Genomic DNA, 19,340 nt, shown 5'->3' on the forward strand with positions numbered 1-19,340 from the left:
ATATATATATATATATGTATATATATACATATATATATACATATATATATACATATATATATATATATATATATATATATATATATATATATATATTACACACAAAGTTTCAAAACACACCTGGGCCACAAGAGTGCCTCGCCGACTGGGCCTGTAGTCAGTCCTCAGCATCATCCCGTTTCGGCCCTTCAACCTCAATACGGTCAGCTAAGGTGGGACAGCAGGGGCACATATATGCCTCCCCATACAGCAGCTACATTTGGATGCATACATACTTCCACCCCAAGTCAGCTACACACAAACTACAACAACAAAACAACAGCTTCCACTCAAATAATCCACAGCACCGAAAATATATGCTGGAGTAACCAACAACCACTCAACTTTCCAACATACACCACTCAACAGCAAAATACATGCAAAAAAACACCACACACACGTACACTAAAAAGAAAACCACACACAACTAACTCACGAGCCTCATAGCATACACTGCTTAAAACAACAACCATACACACAAACACATACATCTCCGTATCTCCTCCATGCTCATTCACGACTGCTTTTGGGGCTGAAAGAACCACCACCTAATCACCATTCAAACTGCCTCCATGAACTTCCTCCAGATCCAAAGTGAGCCTTCAAAGTCAACCTGGGCCACTTTCTCACACATCCTCCTCCTTTCCGTTCCACACACTCCAAGTCGAGTAAGAAATGCATGAAAGGAATTTCCAAGATACCCTCTACACCCGAGCTCAATGGCTGGAAAGAAGCTCGCCAATCCTTCTCCCAACACTCTGCCTCCAGCTCACCATACTTTCCTCTCTTCCTCTCATGCACTTCCTCAAAGATGACCTGCGTTTTTGTACCTGACCAGATGACAATGTCAGGCCACAACCTTGTCATGCAGATCTCCTCCAGGAATACAATTTGTGGCTTTAGGTCTGCCACCACCTGCCAATCACAGGCATTTGGCTAAACCTCTTGCCTTCCACCTCCTCCTCCTTCCACCTCCTCCTCCTTCCACCTCATACCATCTGGCCCCCTTTCAGAAATAACACCTCTCAATTGATTAGATTTTAGTGAAGATCCAGATGCAATAATTTTTTTTTTTTGGTGATTCTTCACCTTTGAGAGATGGTGCCAAAAATGATATACTGTATAGCATTATATTTAAAAAAGTTGTGGATGGATTATGACAAAACTTGGTGGATGAGTAGGGTAGGTGACAAGAACAAGCCGGTTAGATAGTTGTGTGTGACAAGGACGGATGCAGATATGGCCTATCAGTGGGAGAGATAATGTATACTGTTCAGCCTGGCAGAGTTTTGCACTCTACTGAGTGCTGTTCTAGATGACTTTGGATTCGACTCCAGGCCAGACTAAACTGTCAGATTGGTGCTTCATAGACAGGGTGTTAAATCACAAAGGTCCCTGAGATGTAGATAAAGCAGTGTTTCCTATCTGCTTGTATTAGCTTGTGGATGTTAAGGATCCCACAGTGTACTCTTTCAATGAAGAGTATGTCAGTTATCACCGGCATGCTGACCAAATTACAAATTCTTGCCGTCAGGCTTTTTTTCAATCGATTGCTTTCAATCAAACATCAGGTCTGACCAGCCAGTTTTGAATAACGGGCCAAAAATCTTGCATAGCTAACCACACAAGAAGGTGAGAATAAATGGAACCATTGAGGTCATGGTATTGCATCGTAGTTATAGTCATCATAGTTTATCATATTTCACTGGTATCTCACCAACAACAATGCATGGGTCCTCAGGGTCCTCAAGGGGCTCAGCCATGGAGGCCATAGGGAGGTGGTAGTTGGCATTGTCCATTGTCCTGCTACTGATGATTTGAGAAAGTTTTGGCATATTTTTATTGGTTCTCAATATCAGATGGTTGTTTTTTACAACGGTATTAAAATGCTGAGCCATCATACCAATGTACAAGCTCTTCCATGAGCCTCAGACAGACATTAGATATTTTGCCAATTTCTTAAGTATTTGATGATATTAACGGCCTCTTAAATATCCAGGGACACACACACACACACACACACACACACACACACACACACACACACACACACACACACACACACACACACGGTTCAAGGTTGACTTGGACATTTTAAATGTCGTAAATTTGTGAGCGATCTTGAGCATTCTCAGATGCAACCAACCTCTGTCACTGAGGCAGACATAGAATGGATTGAACAGCTAATTTTGAGAATCACCAGATTGCTGGGCGTGAAATTGCAGGATAATTGGATGCCAGTGATATAATTGTGGAAACGATCATTCACTCTGACTTTGCAGTTCAATAATAGTCGTGCGAGGTGGGAACCAAAGGATCTCGAGTTTAATCAAAAGACGACAAGTGTGACCATTGCAACAAAGATCCTGGAATGTTACAAGAGATCGAGATGTGTATCTTTAAAAAATAGTGGGACACACGATGAGACCTGGGTTCATCATTTCATACCATAATCAAAGCGAGCCAGCATGTAGTAGAGACATTCTTGGTTGCGACCACCACAATTTTTTTAAACGTTCAACGGAAAGATTGTGGCAATATTATTTTGGGATCTTTTTAGTTTAACTAATGGACAATTTCTTGAATGTTGAAAAAGTCATCAATGCACACTACGACAGCGACTTGTTACACAATGTAAGTGAAACAGGAAATACACGGATGCTGGCCCGGTATGCAATCTTTTGACATGACTTTCCAGCATGATTACTTTTACCCTTACTCAGTAAATATTACCAGTGTTCTGTGTCCATCTTGTATCCTGTTTCCAGAAAATGTTACCACTCAGCAAATGTTCTGAATCCATGTGTCCCCCCCCACCCCCCGCCCCCCTTTACTGTTCCTCTTGTTCTGTTGCGTCCAGATCCGTTCAGTGCTCTCACTCTTACACAAGTCTTGACTCAGTATATCAAAGAAAAATGTGGAGATGGGTTGGGAATTTTTAAATCATCCTCATCATTGTTATGGTCCAGAGGTGGATCATCATCTGTCTCTGTCTATTGAAGTGTGGTGATGTTTTTCACTTTTTCAATGAATAGCTGAAAGCTGTCATCATCATGAGCAGACAGTTCTTGCCAAGACCGCATGTTCTGGTTGTCAAATTGTACATTGTTCAGGTTTCCTGCTTATGAGAGAATAATAATTATTAGGGTACCCAGTCAAATGGACTGGGTAACCTATTGTTTTTCTTCTGTTTATTTATTAGGGTACCCAGTCAAATGGACTGGGTAACCTATTGTTTTTCTTCTGTTTATTTATTAGGGTACCCAGTCAAATGGACTGGGTAACCTATTGTTTTTCTTCTGTTTATTATCTTGCCAAAACGAAGTTTTTGCAAGGTATGTTCATCAGCTTGTATGTTTTTTTTTGTTTGTCTGTAATCATGTATAAAAAAATTCTGCAGAGCACAGTTATCATTGGAAATTTTTGTAACTTCACATATCAGAGGCCTATAGAGGTCCCTTTCAGCACATAAAATTTTTAAGGTCAAGGTCAAAGGTCAAGGTCATTTTGTCGCAAATCAGGGGAGTCGACGAAACCCTTATTTTTTGAGTAATTTTGATCGGATCGTCTTCAAACTTCATGGGAATATAGTTCATGGTCTGGCGCTCAGCTGATTCATTTTTGGTGGCCATTGGCCTTGACCTTCATATGTATTTTTTTTTGTTTGTTTGTTTTTTGTCTGTAATCACGTATAAATCACTCTACAGAGCACAGTTATCATTGGAAATTTTTGTAACTTCGCATATCAGAGGCCTATAGAGGTCCCTTTCAGCGCATAAAATTTTGAAGGTCAAGGTCACTTTGTCGCAAATCAGGGGAGTCGACGAAACCCTTATTTTTTGAGTAATTTTGATCGGATCGTCTTCAAACTTCATGGGAATATAGTTCATGGTTTGGAACTCAGCTGATTAATTTTTGGTGGCGATTGGCCTTGACCTTCATGGTTAATGCCTAAGGTCAAACATATTTGACCCCAAGGTCAAATTTTCAAGTTTTAGGAACCATATCGTGTAGTACCTCAAATTGAACACCTCGATGAGTGCTTTCTAGATATGTCAAGCTTGAGACATTATGACATCATTTATTGACGTTATGAGGCAAACACATTTTTCATGGTTACTCTGCAGAACGATTCTCATCGGAATCTCTCGTAGGCAGATATTCCTCAAGGAGTCGCTCCTGGTGGATAGCAGCTCTGTTCACCTCAGTGTGACCTTAAAGAAGTCACACGTGGTCACCTTTTGGCAAGATACGGGTCATCCTGCGGGTGACATTGGTTTTTATTTATTTATTATTTATTAGGGTACCCAGTCAAATGGACTGGGTAACCTATTGTTTTTCTTCTGTTTATTTATTTATTATTTCCTTATTCTTTCTCCGCCGGCAATTTCTGGGTTCTTTCGCTTTAAAAATCATTTTCTCAGGAACGGTAAGTCCGATCGAAACGAAATTTTCACCGTAGTATGTATCTTTTTTGATCGCAAACTTAATAGATAATTGTGACGTCATAGGTTACGTGGTACGGGCGCAATCTTGAAAACGATAAATTTTGGACCTATGTATCTCTGAAACCGTGCAATGGAAAAAAATTTCGCTTCATACATTTTAATGAACTTCCCATCGGGAACACGGGTGATTTTTTGTGATGTCATCAGTGAAGCGGTATCCCGGTGAAAATGCGTCAAGTAGAACACTGCATCGGAAAAATCTGAAATTTATTGTGCCTCATCGACACAACAATTCACTATAGAAAAAAATATTATGATGTCATAGGTGACTTGGTCGGCAGCCATCTTGTTTTGAAAAAAAACTTTTTAAAAAACCTTCTTCTCCAGAACGGCTGGACAGATTGAGGCGAAGCTTTACAAACACATTCCCGATGACGTCCTTTTTCAAGTTTGTTAATTTCTTATTGATAGGTCACATGGTCACATGGTACCTTATCCGATTAACAAGAAACTTCATACACGAGTTCCAGTTCAAGATTGGAGCCAGAATGTAAATTTATGATGTCATCGGTCACATGGTTCGTCACCCATCTTGGATTGAAAATTAATAAATTTTAAAAATCCTCTTCTCCAGAACGGCTGGACAGATTGAGACAAAAATTCACACACACTTTCCCGAAGACATCCTTTCACAAGTTTGTTAATTTCTAATTCATAGGTCACATGGTTTGGCGGCCTTATTGAATTAACTCAAAAACCTTCAAATATTTTCTTCTACAGAACGGCTCAACAGATCAAGGGGAAACTTCACAAAAGTATTGCTCAAGGGTAGTGAATATAAGTTTGTTCATGAATAATTGAAAGGTCACATAGTTTGGCAGCCATGTTGGATTTAAGAAAAATATTAAATAATGTTTTCTCTGAAACCACATAACCTATCGAAGCAAAACTTGGCAACTGTAATCTACCCCCTGCCTGCATATACGCTAAAAATTATGATGTCACATGGTTTGGCGGCCATCTTAGATAGAAAAACGCACCTTATCCGATTAACAGTAAACTTCACAAACGTGTTCCACGATGCAATTGGAAGCAGAATTTATAATGTCATAGGTCACATGGTTCGTCAGCCATCTTGGATTGTAAATTGATAAATTTTAAAAATCTTCTCCAGAGTGGCTGGACAGATTGAGGCAAAAATTCACACACACTTTCCCGGAGACATCCTTTCACAAGTATGTTAATTTCTAATTGATAGGTTACATGGTTTGTTGGCCATATTGAATTTACCCTAAAACGTGCAAACATCTTCTTCTCCAGAACCGCGGGTCAGATCAAGGGGAAACTTTACATACATATTGCACTCGAGCAGTGAATTTCAGTTTGTTAATTTCTAATTGATAGGTCACATGGTTTGGCAGCCATGTTGGATTCAATAATTATATTAAATAATGTTTTCTCTGGAACCACATATCCTATCGAAGTGAAACTTGGCAACTATCATAAACAACAATGTCTGCATATGTGGTAAAATTATTATGTCACAAGTCACATGCTTTGGCCTCCATCTTGGATAGAAAAAACGCACCTTGTCTGATCAACACGAAACTTAACAAGCATGATCCACTCCCCCATTAGAGGGAGAATTTATATTTATGTTGTCATAGGTCACATGGTACGGCAGCCATATTGGATTGAAAAATAATAACTTTTTAAGTCTTCTTCTCTGAAACGTCTGAACAGATTGAGGCAAAACTCCACATGTATGACCGCCTCTCCATGACGAACAAAAAGTCCTCCCCCCCCCCCTCCTTTTGATGTACGACACATCCTTTGGCAGCCATATTGGATTGAAGGAAAAATATTAATTAATGTTTACTCTGGAAGTGTATCGACCACATCAAAATCTGCTCTCATTAAAGGGTTATACGAGGGGGTTTTTTCACCTCCCAAAATAGGTATTTGCTCTCTTCTCTGAAACTACACACAGTTTTGATGAAATTTGACCACAACCTTCATCATCCGTCATGTACCAAAGTGTATTGACTGCATCAAAATCGCCACTCATTAAAGGGGTCTACAGTATGTCATCCCCAAAATAGGTATTTGCTCTCTTATCCAAACTACACACAGAATTTAAATGAAACTTGACCACAACCTTCATCACCCTTGATGGACCAAAGTTTGTTCACGGCATTAAAAAATTCAGGGTCTGAGTTGGTCTGCATGGGGTTTGAGTAACTGCTGCTCCTGATCCAGGTGAGTTTCAGGAAGGCGGTCCTATTTTTATTATGTGGTGAACAAATGGTTCCTTTTTATTGAGAGAAGCATAAGGTACCTTTTATCGGTTAAGATTGTTATGGGTCGGGGCTTGAGGTTTGCCACGAAGGGAAGCATTCAAGTTACTCTTTGAACGCCCGGTCTTGAGGCCACCAGCTGCGGAAGACTCCGTGATCCGGCAGATTGCTCGTCAGCCACAAACACCTATTGATACCGCCAATCCTGGCAGGGTTGTTGCTACTCCGCAGGTTACCTTTTTGGTGGATTGGCAGTATCAAGAGGAGCTCCTACCCTCGATATGCACTTAACTCATCTTACTTAATCAGGTGCAACTGAATGTAGCTGCCAAGTACGTATCTGCTAACGTGTAGAGCCAATCGGTGGGGAAAACTTCCCGGCTAACAAACATGTGCACTATGCTGGACCAATGGAGGAAAGGACATCACGAGCTGGTTGAATTGCATTAACAGACCATTTATTTATAAAGAAAGCGTGAGGAAAAGCATGTGGCACAGTGAATACAGGGGTTTATTTACAAATAATACATGTACAGCAGGGACATGCAATATTCACGTAGTGCGGCAAAATACATACAGTGACACATTCAAACAAAGAGGCGAACTACACTGACACTAACTAGCTTAGACACTCTTACTTACACTGGCAATACAGGCACCATCAGAGTCATTCTGTGGAAGGGGATATCAAGCAAGAAGAGCAGTGTGAGGTGGTTGCCACCTCTTTAGCTTACTGAGTATGGCTGATGAGCCCACATTGCCCAATCGCTGAGAGAGGGGTAAAAAGGAGGAATACTGGATGGTGTCTGAGGTGCGTGTTGCAGAGGTGTGGTGTGAGGAGGAAATTGGAAAGAGGTGCGTGTCAGTGAGGTCACCCTGAAAAGAACAGTTCTTCAGGACTTGTCCTTGCTGAGCTCCTTTTGCGGCCAAAGCAAATGATTAGAACAGAGACAGAATGTGTGAGGGGACAGCTTAACTTGATTTGTGAGGTGATAACTCAACTTAATATGTAAGGTGTTAATTGGCCTGCACTTAATGAACATGCCGTTCATAGCTCCTGAATTGCTCACTCGCCCAGTGCTCCATCCTGCAAACTCTTTCAGACCACTCCAGCTCCGTGCCACCAGCTCTGACACACCTTTTATAAAGTACCGCCGACCAAGCCAAAATGTCCTCGCTCTCTCATGCATCTGGAATGCACTGCTTAAATATATGATTCGTGGGGGCAGGGCTTTGGTGCAGATCAGGAGAGTTGTGAAGCATGGTGACCAGGATTTGAGACATGCTCATTGATGCATGCACGATTCCTCCAGGGTGAGCACCGCCCATGCAAGTTTCACAGTCATGAAGATGCTGCCATTAACTCCTGGATGACCCACACAACGGAGCTCTGCACTTAACATGGAGCTGGTGTTTTTGGCTGCACTTTCCAAGCATGAACTGCACTGGATGCCTAATTGGCATTACAAGCAAGCAGAGTGTCAGGGCTATTCCCAAGGTGGTAATGGGTGATTGGCACACATTTGCGCTTCGTGTTATTGAAGTCTGAAGTGCCGACCACCGGCGCATTGCGCCACTGCTCTCATTGCTCCGAAGGTGGCTGTGGGCATCTGTTGTTCTTATGTGGTGAGTGGGGTAGACATGGTGTGGGCATGTGGCAGGAGAGCTGTGGTTGAGGTGGCATGGTGGTCCGTACTGTGATTGAGGAGTCGTAGTTAGTGAGTAATGGAGAATGTATATAACGAGGTTGTATAATGTTCTAATAATGTGGAGTGGTGCTAAATATGTCTCAGTGTAGTGTGATCATTGTAGCATTTGTAGGAAGAGTATGGTGGAGGTCTAAGCAATGTGGCAGTTGGGTTTTGGTGCGCATATGAAAATTATCTGCACGCTGTGTATACTTGGTCATGTGAGAGATTCGTATGTAGGGAAGAAAATGGTAAATAATGGGGGGAAAAAACAGTTACATTTCAACCACCAGAGGGTGTAGTTAGATGAAATCATGGCCAGCTAGATAAGACAGCTTGTCCACCATCAATCTGGGAAAAAATGTATCTGAAGTACTTGAAAGATGCCGGAAAGCTGCGCTTGCTACGGTTGTACCAACTGAATGAGGAGAAAGTGGAATTTCCTTTCATAAGTGAGTAGCATTGTAGAGTACATAACATCATGGAGTGCATAACGTCAAACGATAACGAGTTAGTCGGACTTTACGACTAAACCATGACCATGTTAAAGTTAATTGAAGTTATCGACTGACCAACATCAACATTGTTTAATCCAAACAATCGCCGAGAGGTTAAATCATGCATCAGTTCAACATTACAGAGAATAATAATAGAAATAAAAACAAGTTTCATTTACTTAGTGAAAAGTCAGAGTTTTAGGAAGCCTTTTTAACATAACACGAATGCAATACATGGGCATGATGTAGGACCCATTTATTGTGCCATGTTCAATGGTTTGTGATCCTTTCAGTGTCAGCAGGTTTTCGGTCCTAAATATATTCACAACTAGCAGGGTGACTCAGCGTTGCTCGGGAGTGGAGGGGGGACTGAAACGGGGCAGGAGATCTGGTCGAGCAGAAGGTGAGGGGAGGGCAGAGGAAAAACTGAGAAGGGGCCAGGACAATGGCATGAAAACAAATAAAAAAAATTTGGTCCAATGGAGAAACAGGCCCACTACAATATACAACAAGAAAAAGAGCAATCAGAGATTGCAGACCCTCACCAGGACTTGTTTTGTGTGGTGTCTGTGTAGTTTTGTGTGGTGTTTGTGTACTGGTGTTATGTAATTAATAAGACACAATTAGAACTGCCACTTTGTAACTGCTGGCAGTGATGACCGGGTACCAAGACGTCCCGCTTTGATGCAACCCCGTTTTGATTTGACACCTGACCCTGACCCATGACGTTTTTCATTATTATTCAATTGAATTTAGAATGTGATTAAAATAAACTCAACTCAAATGAAATGGAAGATCAAATAGCTACAGTCCTGCATTGGAGTAATCAGAAGGAACCAAAACAAGCAAAAAGCAAAGATGAAATCATTAGAAGGAACCTGGATAGGATTCACATTTCCAGACCTGTCAACCCCAAATTATAAAAATGAGTGAGTGTAAAATGTGTCCAGCGAGGTAAATGAGAATTCAAGGTACGAAGCACCCGAAAAATCTAGGGGGGGGGGTCTGCTTTGCATGCTCCCCCATAAAATGTTTGCTTTCTGGTGTGTCTTAGATCCAATTTCTGTATTCTCGTGCCAAATTCATCCATTTTTTTCAGTCAGAAGACAGGTTTTTACATCATGTTGTTACTGTTTACTCCACTGCATTGACTAAAATAAATGAACCAACAACATGAACAAACAAGACATATGTTTTATTTTCATCAACAGATCAAATGCTATGCAGGAATTAGAACACTCATCATCCTTGTAATTAAGATGTATTATTTCAGCATATTGATAGTATGTCATTGGATCAGAATGGTCGTCGATAATTGATCAATCGTACTTTGTCTCTCATGTAGGAAGTGAGGAACGACGTGAAGCAGTCGGATTTAAGTCCGTATCCAAGGCAATAACAACAGTTAAACCAGTCGCAATGCAATAATGTTGGAAATATTTTTTGGTGCCGAGAATTTTTTTTTAAGTTTGAGAATTTATAGCGAGAACGTGAGAATGTGACTTTCAACAGAAAGTCTTGAGTCTCACAGCAAAAACATGAGAATTGGCAGGTGTGCATTTCAGCTGCTACTCCTCGACCCACAAACCCACACGGGCTGAAATGTGAGCCTTATTTTAAAAAAAATTGAAAAAAAAGGAACCCAAATCAAAAAATTAAATAATTCTGGCTAACAGACCATGCATCCGATCAAGTTGAAATTTAAAATTATTCCCCATCACAACTCGATAATAATTGTGAAGTTTTACGTTGATTGATTAAGCGGTTCCAGAGAAAACTTCATTTAATATTTGTCTTCAATGCAATGTGGCTGCCAAATCATGTGACTTATCAATTATTTCTTAACAAACTTAGAAACCGATGACTTGGGGAACATTTGTGTGAAGTTTCCCCTCAATCTGTCCAACCATTCTGGAAAAGTTTTTTTATTGTTTTCGGTTTTAGGATAAATCCAATATGGCTGCATCGGTCTAAAGTTTTTCTGTTTTTCCAACATGGCTGCCGCACCACGTGACATATGACATCATAATTATCATTAAAACATTCTGCATGAGTAGTTGCACCAATGGTGAAAATTTCCTCTCAATCTGACAAAGGGTTGTGGAGAAAAATACTAACGTTCTGTCATCTGTGCGGACAAACAGACAGACAAACAAATAAACAGCCAAACAGACCCAAATGCAATACCCTCTCCTCAGGTGAGGGTAATAAATATGGGCCCACACGAAAGTGGTATAGAAGAACTGTTCTAACAACTATACAATCTGACTTCAATAAAGAGTGAAATATCAATTAATTAGCCAATCAGTGCAACCTCATATTGAATGTGACATCACAGAATGCCGGAAATGATTTCACAATTGACCATTTCACAGGGAAATCACTGGGTTATTGGATTCGATGAAACCCATCATTTAATAATTTACAAACTCTCCTTCAACATTTTCCTTCATTCCCACGAGTGTGTACTGAACTGGACCTTCAAATGAGAATGTAAATTCATGTAATCGTGAAAAAGGCAGGGGGACCCGAGCTAATAACGAAGAACTAGTGGATGAGAGCAAAGCCTTTCCATAGAGTTTTCACGTGAACACACATCGGCACATCCGGCTTCTCCGAGCTCGGTTGCCCGGAATGGTGATAGTGGCCAAGCTTTTTAATGTGGCCATCTGATATGTACGCACTAAATGGGGAACACGCAGTCCAGTTGGTGGATGGAAGTCAATGGGAAAAAAACCTGCCTATTCCCTCACAACACATATTGACCCATAAAACCCATTACACAAAAGGGGAGGACGATCTGAATTAACTGCGTAATAATGAAATAACTAACTCCGGAATTGCTATGTGTTGGGTGCCATTGCCACTGGTAATCACGGTTTTGCTGAACCATCACAATTGGTTTCACAATCTTCAAACATGTTTCTCACCAATTCCCTCTCCCGCTTTCATCCCCCTGGCAGGGAAAATTTAATTCACTCCTTTCGCAGGTATACTCTGAAGCCATTTTCAGTCTCTGGAGTGGGTTTGCAGATTGGTGGCGTAATAGGTGGAGCGTCCGCTGTGAGTCTGAGGGGTTTGCTGTTTGAACCCGAGCCAAATCATCGTGGTTTCACAGGAGGGAGAAAAGAGGAACAAAGGAGTGAAGGTGAAATAGGAACAAATGAGCGTTGATTACATGGAAGGTTAATGAAAATAGGGTTCCTGTGGATTTTGTGCTTCCTGCAAGGATTGGGAAGGGTGAAAAGCTGAAAGAACAGGGAGGGGGGAGGAACAAAAGAGAGGTGATTAAAAACAAACAAAACAAAAAAACAGTGGCGACCAACCTGACTGCAATGCAGGTCTGTGCAGTGACAGTCCATAGACTGGACAAAGGTCTTTGTCGGCCATGAGAAGCTTAAACTTACAGAGAAAGGACTTGGCATGACAGAGGATTCCCAGTCTGTGGCTCACTTTGGAAGCCAGTTTTGATATGTTGTCTGCAGGTCAAAGGTCATGGAAGATGGTGCAGAATGGAGGTTTGTGGGACAGAACTTTATCCAGTGGTTGATCACTAAGTAGAGAAAGAGGTTGGTGACATAATCCTCCTGAAGAGACATGGTGAGAATGTGAGATTTCCTTGGATGGAATAACATATTCCACATGTTGCTCAAACATCTGATCCTTTAACAAACCTGCTGATGGAGGAGACCTTGCAGCTGCCACCTGTTTTGGGGTTGGGGCACCATATGATACAATGTGGAATTCATCTCCAAACTGGAAAAGATGGTTTTATAGAGCATTAGAGAGGGCAATGATGCCTTTGAAGAGCAAAATTAGGTCCCTTGAGGTACTCCAAATTCCACCAGGAGAGTTACATGCTTATATGCTGTATTAGTAAAGATAAATAGATGATGTTCTTCCAATCTTTCAGTACTTGTGTGCTTTGGGAACATGATGTTCATAAGGAACGGTGGCATGTGACAACATTTTTGTTTTTTGAAATGTCCGTTGTTCAGCCTTTTACAGGACAAAGAGAATATGCTGTCTATTGATGAGACCCACCATTCAGGGATTGGGGGGTGTGGAACTTGGGAGAGGTTCCCACTCTCCGGGGGACTATGGGTGCCAGCAAAATCATACAATGGCGCCATCTTTCTCATCACGCTCAGCAGGATATTTCATCAGGAGGAATGTCATCCTCCCCATGGATGCCAACCTGTTGGGATTGTCCATGCTCTATCCTTTTAAATGCTGAACAGGAAGCAGCACATACCATTAAAAAAAAGAACTTTGGGATTACACGGCTGGGCTTTGAACCACCGACCTCCCAGATTCGGAGCAGACGCTCCAACCGTTACATCACCAAACCTGGTTTTAGAACTTTGAATCGTGATAATATTTCAGTAAATGTAAATGTGTCATTTTCTCCAATTAATATTCATTCTTCAGCAGTCAAACTGTTTTCCTGTTGTGAGTGTGTCCCATGATAGCATCAAGTTTGAAAATTTGCCCTTTCATTTGTTCATGTTGTTGCTGATTCATGTCATGTACTGGGGGTGTTTTGAAAGAATAACTTTGCTTTTTCGGCTAAATCGATGGCTGCTCGGTCATACCGATTTGTTGTGTACTGTGCCGTACTTTTAACAGTGATGAAGTGCAGTAAGCTATTTATGAACATATTATCCACAACCTTGTGATGCAAAATTCTCATTATTGCTGTAATATTCTCATCATGTTTATTTGATCACAGTGGTTGCTTGCGAATGCATACTGGATTGAGATTCCATTATGAATTCAACCAAATGCTTTATTTTTATTTATCTTTTTTTGGTATATACAAAATTTGTGTTTGTGGTGGACTGGCATGATAGCCTGAGTTCTGCGCACACACCTTCAAACTGTCAAGCTTGGATTCTAATCTCGACCCAGCTATAAACTGCCACCATGGTGTTTCACGTGTAGTGTGAAGTGTCAATGTGTGTGCCTTTCATCAGTAGAATGTTATGCCGTCTGCCAGCACTGGTTGTTGGTGGACGTGAAAGGTACCACATCTGTCAGCGCTTTCATGAAGAGTAGGCAAGTTATCGCCGGCACCGTAAACACATTCCAAATTCCTGTCACTTTCAGTGGAGTATCGTGCGAAGGAGTGGTGATCTGTCCCAGGGTTGTTTTGAACTTTGAAATGTTTCTCGACGAAATGTTTTTTGAAATATTGTGAATGCCCTGAAGCTCTACCTCCTCCAATGGAGGGTGGGCCTCCATTGTTATTAAGTATTGCGTTCATGGAAGAGGGGAGAAGGCAATACACAGACAGTGTGACTGTGGTTTAGCATGTGGACAGAGCAAATAGATGAACAAACAGGAGGAGCACAAGAAAATAATGCAACCTGCAAATAATTGTGGAGAGAAAATTTACAGTCATGTTGTGAATCAAAGTCGAGATAGTTCAAAGGGTAAGTGCTCTGTACCATCCTGATGAATATTGAATCACACTAAATTTCTATGATGAGTCCCTCGTGATTACATCGATTTTAAACATTAAATCTCTTTCATTTATCCCTTAATTTGCTCTGTGTGTGTGCAGTGCTCGCAGCAGACAAATTATTAGTCCCGTATTCATTAAGAGTTTATGTGCTGTACAACAAATTAGTAAGAAGTTCCACGGGGATTTTGTTTTCTGGAAGAAAAATAATTTGTGAACTGCAATTTTTCATAAAGTTTGACACAAAGTTGCATCGTGTATATGAACAATTATTTTGCGAAGCATTGCAGTGCGATGTTGTGCAAAGTCAAGCCATTTCAGTCGACTGCAAGATTAAGGCCTCCCTCAACATGGTCCATGCTTTTGTATTCTTTGCAATTCCTGGCCGTTGCACTCTGGTGAATTTTTCAATCTTGTCTCTTCATCGAATCTTTGATCTTCCTTGGTTTTTTCCCAGTCTTTTCCTAGATTCCAAGTTTATAATGCATGAACATCCATTGGTCCCCCCCCCCCCCATTTTCAGTTGTTTTTTTATTATTGTGATCGCTATGTCATTGAATTTGGTTTTCTGTCTGATTCCTTGGATTTTCTTCTCATCTCCTTTTGCCATGCTGATACAGCTTTCATAAGAATTGCCCCGAAGTGCATGAATTCATTTGGAAAGGTGAACTCTTGTTAAATGATCCAGTCGAACAGGCAACTGATTATTTCACATCGCACATAGGATTGGGATAACTATTGGAGAGAGAATATTAATCATAAGATTCCGAGGATGGTTTGAAATATTGTGGTTTCCAAAGATTGCATAAAGGTTTGCTTTATATACAAACATGAATGATCGTTGAGTGCTTTATGAAGGTTAAACAAAAGTTGTACTTCTTAACATAACATTGACATAAAGACAAAATCCCATGAACATGTATGACAGGATTAAATCTGCCATGTAACTTATCAGTTTTATAAATAAGACATTTGGGTGTTGTTTCAAGAAATTGAAAGACAAGCCTAGAAAGTTACTTTTATGGTCCAATAAGACACGGGTTCTCGTCTTTACAGGTATAATTGAGGAAAGACTATTTTGGCAGATTTAACGAACAACGAGATTCCAATTCAATTTTTGTTTGGAAACTGCTTCCCAGATAAAATTTAATGGCTCGATGGTAAAAAGGAAAAATGATTTGCTGTGCCAAAAGAATATCCCAAGAACTTGTTGCTTCTCACCTTTATTCACCCTATATGCATTGTTGTTGACATTAACTCAACTCAAATTATTCACGAAAATGAAAGATGATTTAATGATGAAGAAATGTCTCCTGATTTGCTGTGCAGAAGAAAAAAAAAAATACTGGCAAGTTCCTTCTTCCAAAAAAGTAACCCAAAAAATCATGGGTGGTTCAAGTTTGACCTGGGCAAAAGGCAAAAATAATCCAAATATATACAGGTGTGTTATAAATACTTTGATTTGCACAATGTCCAATTTTGTGTTTTCTGTTTTTTTTTTTTCAGGTGTCACAATCATGTTGTCCGCCTTGCGCCGCAAGTCAGTAGGAGACCTCGGAGTTTTGGGCAGCGTTGTTGGTGTTACGGCAGGGGCAGCAGCTGGACACGGTCGCATACCCACAACTTCAGGATCTGTGAGAGATGGACCTCATGGGGTGACTGGTTTTTGGGGACAAGCAGCATGCCACAGGCAGAGATTTGTGGAGAAAAATGGCCGATGCAATGTGGAACACGGAAACCTGGGCAATGCTGCAAGCCGCTACCTCTCGGATTTTTTTACCACGTTCGTGGATTTACGTTGGCGGTGGAACCTGCTTGTGTTCGTGCTCAGCTATATGCTGGCTTGGTTATTCATGGCTGCCATCTGGTGGGCTATTGCATATGCCCGTGGAGACCTTGCAAATGAAGTGAGCCACACGCCTTGTGTGATGAACGTGCGTGGTTTTCCTTCGGCTTTCCTTTTCTTCATTGAAACTGAGGCTTCCATTGGCTATGGCCATCGATATATCACAGATGCTTGTCCGGAGGCAATCCTGCTTTTCCTAGTTCAGTCCCTCGCTGGGTCTATTGTTGATGCATTTCTTGTGGGCTGCATATTCATAAAAATGTCCCAGCCCAAGCGGCGAGCTGAGACATTAATGTTTAGCCGATATGCAGTGATTTCATCCCGTGATGGACAGCTCTGCCTCATGTTCCGCATTGGAAACCTGAGAACCAGTCATATTGTGTCTGCTTCGATACGTTGCAAGCTCATCAAGGTGAGAAACACGAGTTCGTGAGAGGAGGGGGAGAGGGGAAGAGTGAAAGAGAAAGAGTAGTCTGGCATGAAATATGTAATAAAGTTGGCAGATATTGAGGCAGACAGTGGTGGCCATTATGTAAATGTGTATGCCATCAACTAATTGATTGGTGCACCAAATTCTCAATTAGATTATTTTTCCTTCATGTTCTCTTGAGACAGTTCACTGTCTCCCACTCAGGATGTTGTGCAACTGCCATATTAAAACCTCCAATTTTCTTACTACTACACTTTAATTTGAATTTTTGGAACGAGCATTGAAGACATACAGTGCCTTCACAAAGTAGTCACAGCTGTTGACTTTTGTCACATTTTGTTGTGTTCCAGCCTTAATTTAAAATGAATCAAATTTTAATTTTTTTGTCACCGATCCCCATAATGACAACGTGAAAACATGTTTTTCAAAATTTTTACAAATCTATTTCAAAAAGACAAGCTGAAATGAATTGCATCAATACGTATTCAACCCTGTGAATCAATACTTTGTAGAAACGCCTTTGGCAGCGATTACAGCTTCGAGTCTTCTTGGGAATGTCTTCCTTGCAGATTTGCTCAAGCTCTGTCAAGTTGGATGGGGAGAGTCGGTGAACGGCAATCTTCAAGTCTTTCCACAGATTCTCAATGGGATTCAAGTCTGGGCTTTGGCTGGGCCACTCAAGGACTTTCACTTTCTTGTTCTGAAACTATTCCAGTGTTGCTTTGGCTGTATGTTTGGGGTCATTGTCCTGTTGCAATGTAAATCTTCGCTGTACTCTTCGGTCTTTTATGTTCTGAAGCAGATTCTCCTCAAGGATTTGCCTGTATTTGACTTCATTCATTGTTCCTTAAATCCTTGCAAGTCTCCCAGTCCTTGCTGCTGAAAAGCATCCCCATAGCATGATGCTGCCATCAACATGCTTCACGGTAGGAATGGTGTGAGATCGGTGATGAACTGTGCTCAGTTTCCACCAGATGTAGAACTTTCTTTCCATTTCTTAAGGATGGAGCTCACTGTGCTCTTCGGAACTTTCAACACTCTAGAAATTGTTTTATATCTTTCACCAGATTTATGCCTCCTCACAATTATATCTCAGAGTTGTACGGACCGTTCCTTCAACTTAATGGTAGAGTGTCTGCTCTGACAGGGACTGTCAAATGTGGGACCTTATATAGAAAGGGGCATCTTTCTAAATCATGTCAAATCAATTGAATTGGCCACAAGTGGACTCCAATCAAGTTGTGGAGACATCTCAAGGATGATCAAAGGAATTTGGATGTACCTGAGCTCAATTTGCAGTGTCATCGCAAAGGGGGCTGAATACTTATTGACTTCGATTTCAGCTTTTCATTGTTAATTAATTTGTAAAATTTCTAAAAAATATTAATTCCTCTTTGACATTATGGGGTATTATGTGTAGATCGGTGACAAATTTTTTTAATTTAATCCATTTTAAATTCTGGCTGGAACACAACAAAACGTGAATACTTTCTGAAGGCACTGGAGGTGGAGAGGAAAGCCTTTCTTCCCACACTCAAAGCAGAAAAAGAACCGTTGATGCAATCATTTCAGCATATACAGTGTTGAATTTTAATTTAGGATTCCTCTAAGCCACAATTGTTGTGCATACACTTGACATACATGGTAGTCAGGATGTGGTTTTGTTCTACTTTCTTCTATTCAATGTTACAAGAAACCTTGTGGTCAGAAGATACTTCAACGTTCATGCACATCACATTATTGATGTCTCATTAAGCTGGTTCTTCTTTATATGATTTCCAATGAACTGCTATCATAAGCAACCTGTTATTTTATACGAATCAAGAACTAGTCTTGCTGTTGAAGGCTCGTGTCGATCTGCATCACTGGACACGTATAACCATCGATGGTATCAAGAGAAGGTCGATTGAGGAATGCTAACCGCTGTGGGGAACAAGGTGCTGACGTTTTTGGGCTTGATGCTCTTTGCTCTCACGAAGGAGTTAATTCCCAAAACATCAACTCCCCCTTGCTTCCCACAGTGGTTAGCAAACCTCAATCAACATCATGCTGATTTAATCAATCGTTATTTTATTCCTTTGCATGGAAACAGAAGGAATGTTTTCTTGTCAATTGGAGCAGAATGGTTTAACGCTTTTTTGGATTTGTTTTCTTTTTTGGTAAGTACAGCATACCAAAGTACTTCTTCGAGTTGCAAGAGTTATATTTATCATGTTGAACTTTCATGTAATTGAATCTGGTCCTTTATTATTAAAATAACTTGTTTATGTAAACTGTGTTATGTAGACATCAGTGCAGCTCCATATGCATGATTTTTAGCTCACCTGGAAGGTAGTTCTGGGGAGCTAATGGGATGGCTTGTCGTCCGTCCGTCCATCTGCCTGTCCACAAACACTTGCAACTTATTTTCTGAAACTACACATTCGATTTTGATGAAACTTGACCACAACCTTCATCACTTGGTATGTACCAAAGTTTGTTCATGCCATTAAAAAAAAATCTGGCCCAAAGGGGTTCTGAGTGGGGTTGTCCCCCAAAATAGGTATTTGCTTTTTCCTCAGAAACTGCACATGCAATTCTGATGAAGCTTGAACACAACCTTCATCACCCGTGATGTACCAAAGTCTGTTC

The 19,340-nt window shown here is 40.8% G+C and overlaps 1 protein-coding gene across 2 annotated transcripts in view; it reads left to right on the forward strand.

Moving 5' to 3' along the window:
• LOC147028322 (G protein-activated inward rectifier potassium channel 1-like) overlaps window positions 1-19,340 on the forward strand; it is a 50,927-nt gene that overhangs the window by 4,009 nt on the left and 27,578 nt on the right. For both annotated transcript variants that reach the window (XM_085878621.1, XM_085878620.1), the window contains exon 3: window positions 15,940-16,691. In XM_085878621.1, coding sequence (XP_085734747.1) covers window positions 15,951-16,691 — 741 coding nt within the window. In that variant the 5' untranslated portion in view covers window positions 15,940-15,950. The remainder of the gene's footprint in view (window positions 1-15,939; window positions 16,692-19,340) is intronic.

Source organism: Eptatretus burgeri, chromosome 4 (genome assembly GCF_056783735.1).
Source record: "Eptatretus burgeri isolate ZD-2024b chromosome 4, Ebu_testis_v1, whole genome shotgun sequence".
Classification (NCBI taxonomy): domain Eukaryota; kingdom Metazoa; phylum Chordata; class Myxini; order Myxiniformes; family Myxinidae; genus Eptatretus; species Eptatretus burgeri.